Below are 19,252 nucleotides of genomic sequence, written 5' to 3'. Positions count from 1 at the left end.
GCTAACTTTTCATGTTCCCCAAACTCAGAGGAAACAAGACCCAACCCTTAATGCATGTACAATCACTCAACTATTGTCACCCTGCATATATAATTCCAAGAATTTACACCAGCCAAGTAGATCTCTATAAACTGCCCAAGGAAAACATCCTCCCAAATACATTCAGTTCAGGGCAGTGTTCCAGCAGGGGTACTCCAGGTTCCCTCAGACACAGAGAGCCATTCCAGACAGTCTTAAGGGAGGAGGGAGAAGTCACTGAAAACATGTCCTTACCATTCTCACTTGGCTCTGTGGGCTTGGACACTTCTCGGAACGGGATTATAACTGTATCTCCAGGCACCCTGGGGCTTTCCACATACTTGGGCTTCCTGACGGGACCTGCAGTGGGAAAGATCTAAGTGTGGCTAATTTTTTCCAGATGCAAACAAAGCTTCAGAACATACAGCGTGTGTCCTTACCAAGACCCAAATATGCTAAGGGAAGAGCCGGCCTCCTCCCTTCCCATGAACACACACACAGTTCAGAGCAGATGCGTGATCATCCAGTCTGGGCTGCTGAACAGGGTAAGCTCAGCTTGGAGACTGTAAACTCTGGCAAAAACGAAACCTGGTCCCCCCACTCTGAAGTCTCTACAGCTGTCTTCACTGTGTGTCAAGGAGGTGATTTTGACATGTCCAAACCTGGATAGCCTGTGGTGAAGGTTTTATGGATTTCTTATATACATACATACATATATATATAAAATATATATAAATGTGTGTGTATGTATGTATATATGTATATGAACACACACACACACATATCATTTTCCTCTAACTGGGATGAAGATGATTTCATTGCTTGGTATCTCCAAAGTTGGAAGGCAAAGACTACAAACAGCCAGCTGTAATATCAACAGGCTCTGTGCAGCCGTTGCATGAAGGCATCTTATCAGGCTGGTGACGTACAGTGACTGTGAGGGGCCCACAAGATGAGACTTTCTGGAGGCTGAAAGAGCTACCTCTGAATGGCCAGATAGTCAGACTAGCTACAGCTCTGGACACAAGAGAAACTGAGGGTCTCATCTCCCCATGGCCCCACCTTATCAGCAGAAGATCTGGAATTCTTAATAAGACCAGAAGGAGCCCTCAACTCATTGCTGCTGGAAAGGGACAAGGATGAAGACCTTTACGAAACAGTTCGGCACAGAAGGTTACACAAAGTCACCACACAGCCAGCAATTCCACTCCTGTGTGAATATATGTTCACACCTGTACACATACATTCATAGTGGCATTATTTGAAATAGCCAGAGGCCCACTGACTGATGAAACAGGATGTGTATAGCCACACACTGGAATACTGTTGGGAAATAAAAGGAATGAAGCACCCATTCATGCTGTGACATGAAACCTAAAAATTATGCTAAATGAAAGAAGCCAGGCACCAAAGACCACCTAGTATGTGATTCTGCTCATGTGTGATGTCGGGAAGAGGCAAACCTATAGAAATGAAAGGTTTGAGTGTTCGCCTGAGGTTGATTGAGGATACGCTGGCTCCTGGGGGGATGACGAAGGGAATTCTTTTGGGAATAATACAATGTTCTAAAATTAAATTGTGGCAATCATTTATATAACTTTGTGAACATGATAAAAACTGCACTGAATACTTTTAAGTGGATGAATTATATGTGAATTACAGGTATATGAGTCATACCTAATTAAAATAGCTTAAAAAGCCAAAAGAATTCCCAGATTCTATCTGCTTCTTCCAAATACGATATTCCTTTCTGATCCAGAAACACCCACTTGACTCTGTGACTGCCTTATAATTTTAACAAGGCCACGGTGATAGAAACATTTTGCATCACTAAGAGGAGGGGGTGATGGAAAGAGGTCCAGGGAGGGGTCTGTGGCTCTGCCCTCTGTGCAGCCCTGAGCTACTATGTGGACATCCCAGGATTCTTCTCCATCCTCACACAGTGAAGGGGTGACATGGGCAGACTCTGAGCATCCTTCTATCTCAAACACCAGGTACATCTGTGAGCTTCTGTTGAAATTATAGTTTATGGTGAGAGATGCTGCCATCTAAAGGTTTATTGCAAAAGCATATATACTACTAGAAAAATAATCCAATTCCCAGCCAGTGATAATGTAGCCTATTTAAAGATGCAGCACATTATCAAAGAGGTTGCTTCACAAATAAGGATGCTATTTCTAACTTCAGAAACCATGATTTTTAAATGACTAATGTAGTATTAATCAAGAATCTGTCTTCATAATTTATTTAACCCCATCAGAGAGGGAATTTCTTTTAAGGTTAATGGTTACAGAGGGTAGGGGAAAATACGTTCTAAGTGGGGAATGGAAACTCTGCCTCAGTATCCAGATGTTATCTAAAACACGCATATATCCACATATAAATATGCATGGGGGAATTTGCTATGGAATTTTCTATGGAAGAGACAGACCCAGGAAAAGGCCTGAGCAGGACAGAAAAACAGAACCAGTAAATATACAAAGGAGTACCATGTGCAACTTTGGTTCGTACTATGCACACCTTTGTTTCCTTTCTTCTTCCTTTTAAAGGAGGTAAAGTCCTTTATGGTCTGAAGACCACAACCAGTGGTCATACTTACTGCTCTAGAGATACAGGTAGAGCTCACCTGCACTCTTCGGGATGGAGACAACAGCAAATCCAAAGAGATCTGCTTCCAGGCTTTAATCTATCACCCAATGCATCCTTCAAAAATACTTATAGTAAATACTTTTTACTTTTGAGAGTCTCTTATAGTAAATACTTTTGGGGGTACTAGGTAAAGGAGCACTTTATCACTGAGCTACACCCCCAGCTTTATTTTTTATTTTGAGATAGGATCACTAAGTTGCTAAGACTGGCCTTACACATGCTATCCTCTTGCCTCAGCCTCCCTGTCGCTGGGATTTCAAATGTGTGCCACCACATCTGGCTAGTAAGTACTTTCTTAAAAATATAGGCTATTTTATATGAAAATACAAAATGGTTATTATGAATAGCTGGAACACGGAACCCAGAGCCTTCAGAAAGCATCCATGCCTTTCCATCTAATCGTCTGTGATGGTTCTACTCAGAGGCAAGCACTAAGAAAGGATCCACATCAAGGAGTCAGGACTTTGAGAGCAGTGATTCTGGACTTGGACAGACCAAGGTTCAAATACTGTTCCATCCCCTTCTCAGCATCCCCTTATTCAGGCCTTAGTATGTTGCAAAGTTAAAGACAAGAATGTGAGCCTCCCACAAAAAGGGGAAAATTCATGAGGTCATAGACCAGGCCAATCTAGTTTCCATGCATATTAAATAATAAATAACACCAGACAGCAAAGGAGAGCCAGAGTAGACCAAAGTAAATAAAATATGCATTCACTGGTCACACAAGGCCCAGCACTTAAATGCATTTTTCCATTCATTCCTAGTAACTTTGGGAGAAGAGCATAATTTCCCCCATTTTTAGGTCAGGAAACTGAGGTTTGAACAAGTTCAACAATTTGCTCAAGGCCCACATATAGCAAAGCAGGAAGGAATTCAAATTCTGGTCTGTGCAGTTTTGAAGTCCACTCAATAAACCCCAACTCAGCACTTAAAACACTACGAAATCTAGATTAAACATACAATTCCAGAAAAACCCAGAGCCCTGGAACCTTCCACCACCCAGTCATCCAAAGATCCCGGCTGTTTAGGCAAGCAAATCTTTTCTCCATCCTACTTGTCTCCAATCTCCCCCTAACATTTACTAGGAGTTGAAATATTATGAAGTGAATATAAACAACTCTTCTCCAACTTGAACCTTTTATTTAAATTGCTTTTCACCAAGAGCTGAACCTAAAATGCTATAAAACAAGATAAATTTATAGCCATAGAGGTTTTATTCTCCCCTCTCCCCTACTGCTCATTAGAGAATCTGTGCGTACTTTTCATGAAACAGAGCAGATGAACGCTAGTTTGCCTCTCTGCTCCCTCCTGAACCACCACTGAAGCTGCAATAAAGGGATTTAAGAGAGATTGGTGGAAAAAGAAGATGGCCACAGGCAAGAAACAGACCTCTGAAAGTGGGAAGCAGATTGCCAAGGAGTAGGGGACTGAGCAAAGCACAAAAGCTGCGTGCTGGGGAAGCAGTGCTGGGGGCTGGCGCAGGCCTGGGGCCCTATGAAGGCCTACAGGCTAGGCCAATGTATTAAAGGAAAAGTCAGACCCCCCCAGTCTCTTCCCAAGACAAGAGCATTTGTGCTGTCATCCCAGAGGCTGAGTTTATTCTTCGGAAAGGCTGAATTTTAAGACCCTGAAGACTCAAGAACTAAACTGGAAAAGTAGGATTAACAAAAACTCTGTGCACAGGCTGGTGGGCCCACCCAAGATGCTTGCATCCCCCTGCTGCCCACACAGCTGTGGGAACAGACAGTCGAGTTTATACAACAAGGTTGGAAGAGACTGGAGGATTCCCCTCTGGGGAAATACAGCAAGAGAACAGATCTGTCAATGATCACATGGACCCCCCCCCCCACAAAAAAAAGAAAAAGAAATGGCAGACCCCTGACAGCCGAGCTATAGCATGGTCTATCTCCTACACACACACCCCACTCAATCAGCTTTTTAGCACACTATACTTACAGACAAATGTGGAGCCAAGGATCTCCAGATAGGCCCTAACTGGGAAAGACAGCATGACAGTAATGGAAAGAGATTCAAATAGGGACTCTGAAGAGTCAGAAAAAAAAAAAGAAGAAACATTTCTCAGAAAGAAAAGTGGTACTGTATCTGCTACACAAGGGTATACTGTGACGAGGGACATGCAGAGTCCAGGATGTGGCCAGCAGAGCAGGCTGCAGCTGCAGAGTGAGTACACCGGAGGCCACAGCAGTTAGGACCCAATGCCATCAACCAGGTGCTGATCTGACACTTAAATGGCCATCCACCAAACCACAGTGATATTGATTCTTGTACCACCCATACAAAAAAAAAAAAATCCCCCTAAATGAAGCAGCTACACTGCTAATCAACAGAGACCCAAACTGAAAAGCCCTTCTCCTCTAAACTCCCTTACTCAAGGAAAAGTACTAACACCCTTCCACACACAGCTTTTTGTTTATTAACAAACAAAAAACCAAAATTCATCCCTTAGCATAAGCTACTTTAAAGTAAAATAATTTCCCCTGTTTACATAAACCAAGAGTTATGAGATTAAATTTTCCGAATTAGGGTGAAGCCAGAATTAGACAGGCAGTCAGCATAGATAGGTAAATAGAGTCAGGTTGATAAAGGAGGCCAATTTGAGTGAATCAGAGAAGTTGGAGATTGTCCTCTGAAGGACTGAAATGTTAATTCCTTCAGAGCTCTTCCTCCACCCATATCAAGAACCTGCCCCTGCTACAGGCCTGTTGCCAGGGTAAACTGTCCCCTCCCTACAGCGAGCCATAGGTTGTTAATTAATGTGTCCTGGGCTGCTCCATCCTGCCCTTCCCCCTTCAGCCCACCTGATTCCCACCTTCTGGCCATCCCACCAAGCGTTCCTGGGCCTAGTCACAGACACAGGAAGGAGAAAGATAAGAGGAAGAGGGCAGGAGAACAAAGGAAGCCTGGGGCGTATAAAAAGGGCAGAACACCTTGCTTCTTGGAATACCAGGATGCCAGCTATGACACCCTTCTCCCTCCGGGGAGAAGTCTGTGTTACCCCTTTTAAAATAAACCCTGCTTTATATGCTTGCCTCGACATGCTTCTCTAATGTTCAAACTTCCACATGTGAGGAAGCAGGACTCCTCACTGATAACCACCAGTATCAAGGGCTGGGGGTGTAGCTCAGTGGTAGAGTACCCGACGAGCATACATGAGGCCCTGGGTTCCATCCCCAGCAGAAAGAGAAAAGATTATATATGCACAAACAAAAAACAAACTTAAGAAGGGGTTAGGTGGGCGCTGGGGATCTAGTTTAGTGGTACAGCACCTTGACTGGCATGTGAAAGGCCCCCCGGGGTTAATCTCTAGCACTGCAAGCAAACAACCACCAAAAACAAAACAGAAAAAGGAAACCCCACTTGTTTTCCATACTAAACTGAACAGAATACGTAGAATCACTGCCCAGAAAGCATATATTCTTGCTACTCCCTAGGTTTTAAGACAAGAACAAGACAAGACTTCCAGGTATGAGGGTGAGCAGATGTGTTTCCCTTGCTGATGCCTCACCTCCCAGTACTCCTGGGCAGCTGACCCTCAAGGGCATTGCGTCAAGCAGCTTTCCCAGCTGTCCTGTGCACAGGCCTCCTGGGAGCCTTACTACACTGAAGTAGGGCCAGGACCATACTCTAGTAGAAAGAATGGCCTCTAAGGAAGACCACACTAACCACCCTCCTGGCAGGTCAGAGGGGTCTGGTGGCCATGGCCAGAGCCTTGCCCAGATGATGAGGCTATATAAATAAGGGTTGTTCTTAATTATAAATTAAAACCACTTCATGTTACCCCAGATCCCTCTCTTCATCTCAATTCCTGAGTCCCCACGACCAATTCTACACTATGTGATACAGGGGAAGGGGGCTCTCAAAATTCAAAGGAACAAAAAAATGTACTAAAAAAAAAAAAGAAACAAATGTTTAACAGCCATAAACCTATAAACCTGCAGGTACCAAGAGGCCGTTTGCAAAGGAACAGCTGCTGTCACTCCTTCAATCACAAAAAAGGGCCAGGTGTCCATTTGGAAGGAAGGGGCCAGAATCTGCCCTTAATCATTGTTCTGCAACCTTGAAGGCTGAGCACTCTCCATTCAGGATTCTGTCTTTACGTAAATCTCCAAATACACTTTCCCCAGCGGCCAGTTTTCTTACTGTTTTTGACATTTTAATCACACAGCTATTCTACTGCTTAGAAACTGCCATATAAGGAATATTTTTTAAAAGGGGGATAGTAAGGAAAAACCAAACTGGGCTTTATCTCCAGGCAATGAGTGAAAGAAGGGCAGGGGTTACTTTTCATTTCTGAGTGTTTCAGTTAAAAATAATTATACATATACATGCAATATTTGGGATACAGAATACCTCAGGCTACTTACAGCATTTAAAGTAGATCTTACATTTTTCACCCATCTAGAAACTATGAAAAGTGATGCTTTAGGTTATTAATCATTTTAGGGATATTTTAGTATGTTGAACTTTCACAGTAAAGGTTCCTGTCAATTTTTTTTCTGGTCTAGGTTTTCATTTCACATTGAAAAATGTTGAGAAGATGAAGAAAAGGAAAGGAGTAAGGATTTTGGGGAGAGGGAAATCTTTACCTCTAAAGCAAATGTCATTTAATAGCCAATTCCAAATGCTAAACTGTAATAACTAGCAGATCAGAGACTTGGATTTTTAAAAAAATTTATCTTATTTTTAATTCAGTGCTGGGGATCAAACCAGGGCTTCATGCATGCTTGACAAAGGCTCTACCACTGAGCTACATCCCCAGCCTTTTTTATTTTGAGACAGGGTCTGGTTTTCCAGTTGGCCTCAAATTTGCAATCCTCCTGTCTCTGCCTCCTGAGTAACTGGGATTATGGACATATGCCACCATTCTGGGTTGAGTCTTAGATTTTTAGAGCAAGATATCCAGACAGAGCTTCTAAAGTCTGACTCCTCTCCCTACTGCAACCCAAAAGAGAATGTGTGTTAGGAAGACATATAATTTTGGACTGATTCAGGGAAGACCTGGCTTAATTAAGGCTTCAGGCCTGGAGAACTGGTGGACTGCCCACAGATGCAAACTATTAGGGGTGACAGCCTCTTAGGAGGAATCATTCTGAGAGAAGGAGGGGCCATGACAAGGAATCAACCCAGTTGGAAAGCCTTGGCCAGAGAAGAGGGCAATTTCAGGCACAGCACAGTATCTATTACTTGGATTTCTCCTATAAGAAGCAGGGGCTGTAAATAAAAACCAAAAATGCTGCTTAAGATGGCTCTCTCTACTTCAGGGAGGGACAAAGGCAGCATTAGTCCTCTGTCCCAAAACACCTAGGGTACTGGGTGCTGATACAGGGCATCGGGAGAGAAGTGTGCTGGCTGCCCCAGCAGATGTACCACCTTAGGACATCCAGAAATTTCCAGAAGCACTCTCACAAGGGCCTGGGGTTGTGCAAGGAGGGAAGGGCAACCAGTCAGTACACAGTGGTAACTACTGTGACCTCACCCACACCCAAAGACAGGGGAGACCTGGGGAAACTAAAACCAAAATTCTAGGGACAAAAAACAGAAGGGAAAGAAAAACCACAGGTGCTCATGGTGAATGAAATACAAAAGTTACCCGACACCACTCCACAAGCCTTTTACTTATTTCAAATGCTTTATTTTGAGAAGTCCACTGGGGAGGGTGAACAGCCTTTGATCATTCACACAGTGCGCAAGGCCCTGGTGAGGATGCAACATGCATTGTCATTACTGCGCTTCAGCCCAGCGGGAAACAGTGCATCCAGGGGTGCCAAGCTTCCCTCAACAAGGCACTGCCACGTAGATGTGGACAAAGATTTTCAAGTCTTTCTGTAGTCGACATATTTATGGTATTATGAGTACAATACTAACGAGTCATTTTTCCATTTTCTTTCAATGCAGTTTTATGTCATGCTGTTCCTATACAGTACCTAAATTGGTTGATTATCCATTAAAACAAGGAAATGCATTAATTCACTTATTTACTTCACAGATCTCTCCATCACATGCCAGTAAGACCCAAAGACATAGCCCAGTTCTCCAGAAGAATTCAATGAATAAGGAAAAAAATTTTAATACAAGTGAAGTTTATCTCAAAACAACTCCTTATAACCAGTGTGATATAAATTTATGTCAGTAGCTTTAATATACTGCCTAAAGGTGATTAGCTGTCTTAATCTGGAATACTGATTCCAGGAGTTGTTAACTTGCTTTTGATCAAAAGGAGATATTGATCAGATGGTGCTGCAAGCCGGGTGTGGTGGTGCTGGCCTGTAATTTCAGCAACTCAAGAGCCAATGTAGAAAAATCACATGTTCAAATTTAGCCTCCATAACATAGTGACCCTATATCAAAATATGAAATAAAACAGAGTGGGCCCAGGTGTGGTGACACATGCCTGTAATCCCAGCGGCTCGGGAGGCGGAGGCAGGAGGATCCGGAGTTCAAAACTACCCTCGGCAAAAGTGAGGCGCTAAGCAACTCAGTGAGACCCTGTCTCTAAATAAAATACAAAATAGGACTGGAGATGTGGCTCAGTGGTCAAGTGACCCTGAGTCCAATCCCCACTACCCCGCCCCCTCAAAAAAAAGACTGGGGATATAGTTCAGTGGTAGAGCACCCATAAATTCAATCCCCAGCACCAAAGACCGAGAAAAAAAGAGAGAAAGAGAAAGAGAGATTGCTATAAGCCAGCCAGTCAGTTGTCCTTGCCACCAACTAAAAGCAGTTACATTAATTAGCATATTTTAGGTCAGAAATGGGCTTTTAAATTAAATTACTAATTTTGTTAGTTAACATTATGGTTGCTGAAAATTTGTCTTCAGTGGTGAAATTAATGGTATCTGTGATTGGTAAAGGAATTGGCTAGAAATGTCACAAACATGCTATGACTTTTGTATTAATCAGTTTAAAAATCTGGCAGACCCTCAGGAATATAGAGCTATAAGTAGGAATAGTGCCTGAGCCTTGATAAGCAAACTGGCAGGGCCAATCTCTGATTCCTGGGAATACTTAGGTCCCTGATGAAAAATGGCAGGATAACCAGAATATTCTGCCTGCCTCAGGCAGAATCTGAGGATGTCACTCTAAGATTCTGGTCCCCTCAATACTGAATCAAAAATCTCAGTACTGTTGGGAAGGGATTCTGCAAATGGAATTAAGACTTGAGGTTACTGATTAGCTGCCCTTAAAGTAAAATTATCCTGAATTATCAGGGGGTGTCCAATGTAATTTATGAACCCTTAAAAGCAGAAGTCAGGCAAAGGAGAGAGAAGGTAGAAGGGGGAGGGAAGAGAGATTCAAATGGTGAGGATTCTGCACCCTTCTGGACTGGACACCCTGCTGGCTTTGAAGATGAAGGAAAAAAAGCCACAAACTAAGGAATGCAGACAGTCTCTAAAAACTGAGACTGATCCCCAGCCAATGGCCAATAAGGAGAAAGTGACCTTAATTCTACAGTACCATGGACCTCAATTCTGCCCACTTGACTGATTTGGAAGTGTCCCTTCCACTGAACCTTAAAGGAATGCAACCTGGCTTCCATCTTGACTTTGGCCTTGTGAAACTCTGAACAAAGAGCTAGCTGTACCACATCATGCCTGAACTTGTAGAGAATTTTGAGATAATAAATTTGTTTTAAACTGATACATTTGTAGCAGTTTCTTAGGGCAGCAATAGAACACTAACACACTGCAAGACTGTCCTAGGTACTACAGGTAAACACTGGATGCAAGGTGCTTTCAGAGCACTCATCCCTGAAAAGGATAGAGCTGGGACTTCACCAGGCACATGGAGCAGGTTGTGTGGCCGCAGGGTGGCAGTCTGATAAAGCTCCATATGGGCGAACTCAGGCGAAGCATTTTTCTCATTCATACCTGGTAGTGAGTAAATAAGGAGGAAGCCTCTGGCCCTTACCTCCTGTAACTTTTGGTAGTAATTATAGTTTCCCATAAAGAATATAATACCTGAAACTGGTTTCATTAGGTTTGTAAAAATCATACATTGAGCATCTCTAATCCAAAAATGCAAAATTAAAACTATTCCAAAATCTGGATTTTTGCAGCACAGAAATGATGTCATAAGCAAATTCTATACCTGATCTTATGTAATCAGTCAATCAAAATGCAAGTGCAAGCTGGACACGGTGGTGCCCACCTGTAACCCCAGCAGTTTGGGAGGCTGAGGCAAGAGGATCTTGAGGTCAAAGCCAGCCTCAGCAAAAGCAAGGCAGCAAGCAACTCAGTGAGACCCCGTCTCTAAATAAAATACAAAATAGGGCTGAAGATTGGCTCAGTGGTTGAGTGTCCCCAAGTTCAATCCCTGTACAAAAAAAAAAGCAAGTACACTAAAAATATCGTGCACAATTATCTTCAGGTTCTGTGTATATGGCTGTGTATGTGGTATATGAAACAAATTTTTTGTGTTTAGCCTACTTTATTTAGATATCCCAAAGATATCTCATCATGAATATGCAAATATTACAAGCTCCAAAATCTGAAATATTTCTGGTCCCAAGCATTTCAGATTATTTCAATCTCTTTTTAACCAGTTACCCAAAAAATGGACAACCCACAAACCTTGATTTTGAGATGTTTCTGGAACAAAGATCAGAAACCTTCTTGGAATGGTGATTTCAGGGTTTCTTACTAGGGAAACCACCCATAAGGGGTAGGGCTCCTCTGTTATTCACACAAGTAGGAAATGAGCTGTATACCACATGAAGTAACTGATTCCAAAGAGAGGGATGAGGATCCTTAAGAACTTTCTTTGCCTGAGGGTTCAGACTGGTCATGCTCCACATGTGGCCCTTGGACCAGTGGCTACAGCATCACCTGGAACATGTCAGATATGCACATTCTTGGCCCCACCCCAGAACACAGATGATGTCTATTCAAGTTTGAAAATCAAAGATTTAGCCTGACTGGGAGCTATTTAGGACCTTGCCCACACCCTGAGGAAGCCTGTGATAAAGTAAAGTACCGAGACAAGATGGAAACAGCTGCCAATGGCCCAATGCTAAGAAACTGGGCAGAGCAGCAGCAGCAAGAGAGGAAGCAGCAGCCCTGAGCAGCACTGGAGGATGCAGCAGAGGCAGCACCATTAGGAGAGAATTCTGGGAGGTGGGAAGCAGCATCTTACTCTTCCCTTTCCTACACAGGGAGTGTGACCTGAGGAAGAGAACCTTGCTCCCTTTGGGGCTTCTTTATAGCCCTTAGCACAGTTCTATGTACTCAGGGCACAAATATGTATTTCAATAAGAAAATGTTTCTTTCTACTTTTATATACATTATACTTATTTGCTATAAACTAATCACTTCCAAAAAATTTTAATTTGCATATATTTTCTCAAATATTCATTTAGTATAGTGGCTATTATGGAAATCTGTTCTAATCTAATGCAGTCTTCCAATTCAGGCAGGAGATCTGGGAATAGAAGAAGAGGCAAGAGAGAAAGATGTGTTCCAGTCCATCCAACAATTCCCAGGAAGGTCCTCCATGTCAAGAGGGCAAGAGCAGAGCAATCCTGAGTCCCTCATCAGCTCATTTTTATGCAGGTGTGCTCCCCACTCCTCCACCACTGTGGCCAGGTCAAGACTAGTCCGTCCTCCTTGGACAAATTTATGACTGCATACACATACACTCCAGCCCCCACCCTATATAGGAAGCCTCATGACCTACACCACAAAGAAAAATGGACATCAAAAGGAAGTACCTGAAACTTTCTTCAGTCCCATCCTCAGTCTCACGTGTACCAGTATTCATCTGGTCACATCCATCTAAACCTAATCTTCTACCTGTGCTCAGGGTGCCAAGACCAAAGGCAGGAACAGGCAAGAGAGATGCAGAATCCAACTGCTTCTATAGATAAATATCTGAGAATTGCTGCTCTGGATAGGATATATGGGTTAATCAGATTAGGTCAAAAGATTAGCCATGGATATTAGTTACAACCTACCTAGGTTGCACTGAGACCATTAACGGGGCCCAGCTTGGACAATGGGCTACCAGTGCACATGCAAGCAGGAACTGAGCTCCATACTGCATGAAGTAACCAAATCCAAAAAGAATCCTGCCTCTTTGATTAGCTAAAAAATTTTTCCATGTTTTTTTATGGTTAAAATATAAACAAAACATAATAAAATGGCTGGTGAAGATGAAGAGCAACTGGAATGCTCATATTGCTTTGTAGGAATACAAAATGGTACAACTGCTTTGAAACATAGTTGGCATTTTCATATAAAGTTAGACACTGCATCGTGCTGTCAATTCCATTCCTAGGTACTGACCCAAGAGAAATGAAAACTTAAGCTTAAAAAAAAACCTTGAATATACATATTTATAGAAACTTTATTCAGTAATCCCAAACTGGAAACTACCCAAATGTCTTTCAACTGGTGAATGAATAAGTTATGGGGTGGATACTAATGACACCTAGTTGTAGTAAGGCCTTAAGTGTCAAGTCCAAGGCAAATATCTCTGACCCCTTGAAAAGCCAGCCCCAGCATCAATCATCTCTTCACAGTTTGATAAAAGCTTTAATTATCTTTCTGAAGGTGTACGCAGTCTTGATTAACTTTCAATTACTATTTTACAACTCTATAAACCACAGAAAATTCACCAATGCAAATTAATTTTGTCTGTCAGAGAACATGAATCTCTACAATACGAAATTCTCAGGTAAGCCGTTCTTAGCATCTTACGGGTTTCCTCATTGATTAATGAATTGTGTTTTTGCCTTTTGAAAATTATACACCAGTACTCCATTGCCTTAGACGTTTTCTGGTACAGCCAATGAAAGGTAAGTGAGTGCTGGGATTTTAGGAAGACTGTTTAAAGAAAGTTGACCCAGCTGGAAGAAGTCCCATTTTGCCTCTTTTTTTCACTCCTTTTGGCAGGGAATGGGACATGCAGCCATGTCTTCTACCAATGTGAGCTTGTGTTTAAAAAAAAAAAAAAAACCTGGCGGACTGATGGAATGGGTCCCAAACATACGTCCATGACCTCATCTCGGAAACATGCAGCTACTTGATTTGGAAAGACAGTCTGTAGCTGTGATGAAATTAAAAACCTTGAGATGAGGGGACCATCCTAGATTGTGCAGGTAGGCCCCAAAGGCCATTGCACATATCTTTATTAGACAAAGGAGAGAAATCAGACCATTGCACAGAAAAAAGGTGACAATGTGAAGATAAAGTAGAGAATGGAGTGGTACTGCAACCAATCCGAAGGCAAGGAAAAGATTCTACCCAAAGCCTCAAATGCCAGGGAACCTGCTGACACTTGATTTTGGCTTCTGGTCTCCAGAACTGGGGGAGAACAGAGTTCTACTGTTTTAAGCCACCAAAGCTGTGATAACTTGCCACAGCAGCCCCAAGAAACAAACATGGATGATGAGCTCCAAGATGTGGGCTTGGGTCCCTGACAACTTGAAGTGACCAAGGCTACCTCCCCTTACCTCCAGACTGTTGACCAGAGGGAGCAATAAATGTTCATCTTGTCTAAACTACTATGTAGTTGGCTGTTCTTTACTTGCAGCCAAACTTAATCGTAACACTGTAACATGAATTACTAGCACTAACCTCACCTTGCCTGAGTTCATCTGTCTTACTAGTCATCCTAAAACCCAAGCTAGGTTCATAACAGGAGCTAAAATAAAGTAAACCCAAAGTATTGACACAACTGTGCTATATTTAGGAATAACATTTCATCTCCAGTAGAATCAGAGAGTATATTTAGTAGAGAAATTTTAACTTTTTAAAAATGTGGCATATTGGAATAGCTGACAGTAGCCTCTGGTCCCAATTTTAAGAATGTAATTTTTAGCTTTAAATGAAATTTATGTTAAATGACTTTAAATAAATTTATAAATACAGAATTGTAAATTGAACTTAAAGCCATGTGGAACAAAATGTTTTAAAATTTAACTCTAATATGCTGAAAAGTAATTTGAAACTCATTATCATATGTACACAGAATGTCTGTCTCAGACATCAAAAGGCTCATGCTAAAATGGTCTCTCCCCAGGGTAAAGTCAATCTCTTCCCTTCAAAGTGTTCAATGGAAGGAGCTCAAGATTATATCATCTAAAAAAAAGACAGAAGTAAAGACTGATGATGAAAAAAGAAAACACATTCCCTTAGCTCCAAGTCCACCACTAGTCCTGACCAATCCTGCAGCTCCTAACCAGGTCCAAGGTCAGCCAGCATGTAGTTCTGGTTCAACTGATTCTGGAACCTTCTACATACTAGTGTAGTCCTTTTGCCTCCACAGTGTGTATACTGCCAGCATCTAGGCACTTACCATCATCCTCCAGTAGACTCATTCCTGGGTATCCCCAGCACCGGCACAGAGACAGGACCCTGGCCTAAGACACCATCTCTGAAGTCAAGATTTTATTGTACTTGTATGGTCAGAGGTACATTGGGCCACCCATGAATAGCCCCTAGCAATCCCCAGGAGTCTCACAACAGGCCATAGAGAGAGAAAGCAAGGGCAGAGTGTAGGCTGGGCTTGTGAGCTCAGGATGCATGTCCCTCTCTGACCTTGCTGTGATGAGCTTGCACTTGAAAGCACGTGCTTTCCATTATCTGAAATACCTCTTGCAAACATTAAGAGCAGCAGCAAAGTGATACTTGGAAGCTTAGCCATTATCTCTTTAGAGTCTGAACGGGACACACTGCACTCACAGATGGCATAGGTAACCCATGATATCACTGAGAGGAGCCAGACAAAGTGCCAGGGCCACAGCCCACCTCCTTACAACATACCTACCATTCTCCCCTGCAGAGACCCATGCCCTGTGACTTCTCCACAGTGTTGTTTGACTTCCTGCCACTGTTCTGGGTACAGGACACAGCAGAGGGAAGGATCTTCACATTAAACATGCCAGACTGTTTTACTGGTCAAACCAACTACAATTTTATCTTACCTCACTCTAAGAGCTGATTGCGATTACATTGAGAATTCCTAATTGCACACTGACTTGGGCTGTTTTTTGCTTTTTTTTTCCTTTTTAGACCAACTGTAGCTGATCTGGCTTAGCACGTGCCAACAGTCAACCACAGCCATATTAAATCATCCCACCAACGCCCCCATCTCTGCCGGTGCTGAAGATACCCCCAGTGGACATCAGCATTCTAGGACATAGACAGCCACTCATCCCAGCCCTCCCCATGCTCCCATACTTCATGGCACCTTGGCACACACCTGGCTCCTTTCCACATGGACTTAAGTATCTTAGGCATGAGAGTGAAAACAGTCAGGGACAAAGAAAAATGAGCTATTAAAATAACTCCCCAATCTACTTAATCTACCAAAGAAGAATAGCTCCCTAAACTCAGAGTTTCAACCTGTTCTGCTTATATACCTCAATTATAAAATAATTTGAATAATCTGTGAGAAAAATAGCTTATCCACAGATATGTATTAGCAGTTAACAAGCTGTGCTTGCCTAATCTGCACAAGACTCTGGGTTCCATCCCCAACACTTGTGCCCCCCAAAAGATAATATTCCCCCCGACTAAAAAGAAACGAAAATGTTTTATTTTGAAGTGCTTATTTTTTGTGTAAACATGTCATGTTTAAGAAAGTCAGAGGTGCAGCCTTTCTTTTCAGACTTTGAAATATTTTTCTTTTACAAAGTACTTTGGTTACCAGAATGTTAACAGGTCAGGCCAAATTGCTCCTAAAATGCAATGTTTGCTCGTTCGCCACAAGGTGGCGCTGCTTCGATGCTAATTTCAGGCAAAATCCAGAAGCACGCCTCGTTCTTCACCATCAAGGTAACAATGTTTGCATTCCTTAGCAACATGAGTTCAGAAATGCTTTCTCTTTGAGGTTTTAGGTAACACACATATGGCTAACAATCTGTCCTGAGGAATGAAACCTCAGAGGCAGCAACTCCCTGCCCCCATTTTAAGCCTGACAATAGAACAGACTGAATACTCAACCCCTGAAAAAGCTGACCTCAGCCACACTTAAAAGTCAACAAGGCACCAAAGTGGGGCTCAAAGGCCCTAGTCCTGAGTATCGAAGTGCAAGCCTGAAAGTTCATCAGTGCTTCAATATAGACCAATATAAAAATGGGAAACAGACAAATCTCAGGTGCAGGAAAAAAATCCCAATTTATATAGATATTCCACTCTTGAGGACATAGAGCACAACTCCCCAACCCCATGTGTCTGTGCATAGTGACTTCCTTCTGGAGAGTATAATACTCTCCTTAGTAGATGGAGAGAGGGAGGGAAGGAAAAAAAAAAGTTAACTACCATGGAGAAACCTGGCCACCATTACGGTGGCCAGGGGATCAAGGTTAACCCCAACAGTGGCAAGTCCCATTGCTAGTACATACCGTTAGCATGTTGTAATGAGAGGGGCACTTCACCTCTATGTCCCTAACTCCAGCCTAACCATTCCAATAGAGGGTTATCCTATAAAATAGCAGACCAGTATCCCTCAAAGCTGTCAAGGTCATCGAAATGAGGAAAGTTTGAGAAATTGTCACAGCCAAGATGAGTTTACAGAGACAATTAAATGTAACATGGTGGTATAGATGGGATCCTGAACCTAAAGAAGACATTAGGTAAAAACTAAAGAAAAATGAACGAAGCATAGATTTTAGTAGCCACTGACATTGGTTCATTAGTTGAGTCAAATGTGTATCATACAAATGTTCTATATTAATACCAAGGGAAACTGAGCACGGAATATAAGAACTCTGTACCATTCTTTATGACTTCTCTATAAATGTAAAACTACTTGAAAATAAAAACCTAATTAAAACTCAAAGTTCACCCAAGACTTAAATGGTAACTAAGAGGTGCCTTCATATACAGAAGAATCCCTTCACCTTCCATACTGAGGTATTTAGCTCCTTGATAGTCACCCTACAAGAGGCAGGTGAAGCAGAAAAGCACTGTTCCACTGAAGGTCACCTGAAGGACCGTGCAAAGCTTGATGGCTTCAGTATCATCCATCATTGTTCTGGGTGGAGATGACTCAGGCTTTGGAATAAGAGCAATTCAAATCCCAACCAGACATTTACTAGCTGTGTAACTTCTAGGAAAGTTATCTAATCTCCTAGGCTCTCTGTCAACTGCAGAGGGGTTGATACCTAAACCGTGGGATTAAAAATATTTATAATGTGTCTAGAACATGGTAACTATTGAATAAATGCTAAGTTTCTATTCCTCTAAGGCAAAGGTTGTTTTGGTAAACTATGAATGCTGTGTGTTTTTATAAATAAAACATACTGGAACACAGCCATGGTATTCATTTACGTATTGTCTATGGCTGCTCTGTGCCACAATGACAGAGTTAAATAGTCACAACAGAGACCACAGGGCCCTAAAAACCTAACATATTTAGTTATCTGGCCCTTGACAGAGAAAGTGTGCTCTGATCAAAGGTCATTACCATATTTCCAAAAGCTAACAGGCACTTTTCATTCCTTATTGTACTTGACCTTCACAGCATCAGCCTCAGAGTCTATTGAAATGCTTCCTCTTCAAGCCAGGCCAGCCTTCAGAGCTGGGGCTGTGTACTACCAACCCTTTGGTGCTCTTCATAATCAATGCTTGGAACACCCAGAGCTTCATACATGGGAGGTCAAAGTGGTCCCCACGATGGTTAATCACACCAGTCCCTATACTTGCGGTACAACAGAAAGAACATCAGTTGGAATCTTGGGACTAACTGGGGTTGATATTCTTACCTTTCAGAACCTTAAGAGTTCTTACCAAAAACACAGGAATACTGCCTACCTTAAAAATGCCATAAGAATTAAATTGGGAGTGAGGGAATATAAAGCCATGAGGCACAATTTTTTTTTTCTGAGTCTGGCTTCACCCAGAAAACCAAGCTGGAACCCTCAGCAACCTTCCCAGCTGGCATGCAAAGGATGAGCTCAGGCTCTGCCAAGGTGCAGATCTCCTGAGCTCTGGGCTGTTGGGCAGAGTTGGCAGCAGTGCCCCCAGTCGACAGTTCATCTGTCCCAATTGCAACACAAATATTTCCTGTAAAAAATTATATTAAAAAGTCTCTGCCCTGATCCATTCTGCCTTTTTGTCCTTCTCTAATGATGTACAAATACATCATCACAACCTATAGTTTCCTTTTCCTAAAGCATTGATGAAGTTTACTAAAACTCTGACTCCCCACCTCACTCACTGTCCTCTGCCACTGCAGGCAGGTAAGCCACCGTACTTCATTTGAATCATTCCAAGAGTCCCAGCCAGTCTCCTCAACTCCAAGATGGCCAGTAGGAAATAGCAGATGTCTTTAAACCCAGACCTACTTCATGCCTCTGCTTCAAAACAGCCAAAGGACATCACTGCCAAATGCATAAATAAAACCCTTCCTGGCTCCAAATGCATTTCCATCTTCACCACTAATGCTCCCAACCCCACGAGACCCCGTGATGGCCAGCCATCCCGGCCCACTAACTCACATTTCCTCGTGCCCAGCAAGGCTGTTCTTTCCCTACAGGAAAGCCTCTTACCTAACTGGACCCCGGAAGCTCCTGTTTGCTAGGGGGTACTACGTTAAGAACCATCCCTGGCATCACACACAT

General features: G+C 42.5%; 1 protein-coding gene across 15 annotated transcripts in view; it reads right to left on the bottom strand.

Annotated features, from left to right (window-relative positions):
• Positions 1–19,252, bottom strand: part of Tanc1 (tetratricopeptide repeat, ankyrin repeat and coiled-coil containing 1) — a 226,806-nt gene that overhangs the window by 87,199 nt on the left and 120,355 nt on the right. For 11 of the 15 annotated variants that reach the window (XM_058584924.1, XM_058584925.1, XM_058584927.1 and 8 more), the window contains one exon: positions 274–378. The exons of the other annotated variants lie outside the window; for them this stretch is intronic. In XM_058584924.1, coding sequence (XP_058440907.1) covers positions 274–378 — 105 coding nt within the window. The remainder of the gene's footprint in view (positions 1–273; positions 379–19,252) is intronic. 15 annotated transcript variants of the gene reach the window in all.

Source organism: Marmota monax, unplaced genomic scaffold, assembly GCF_021218885.2.
Source record: "Marmota monax isolate L192 unplaced genomic scaffold, Marmota_monax_Labrador192_F-V1.1 WCK01_AAM20220418_F8-fsc00129, whole genome shotgun sequence".
Classification (NCBI taxonomy): domain Eukaryota; kingdom Metazoa; phylum Chordata; class Mammalia; order Rodentia; family Sciuridae; genus Marmota; species Marmota monax.
This window is presented reverse-complemented; position numbering and strand designations above follow the sequence as displayed.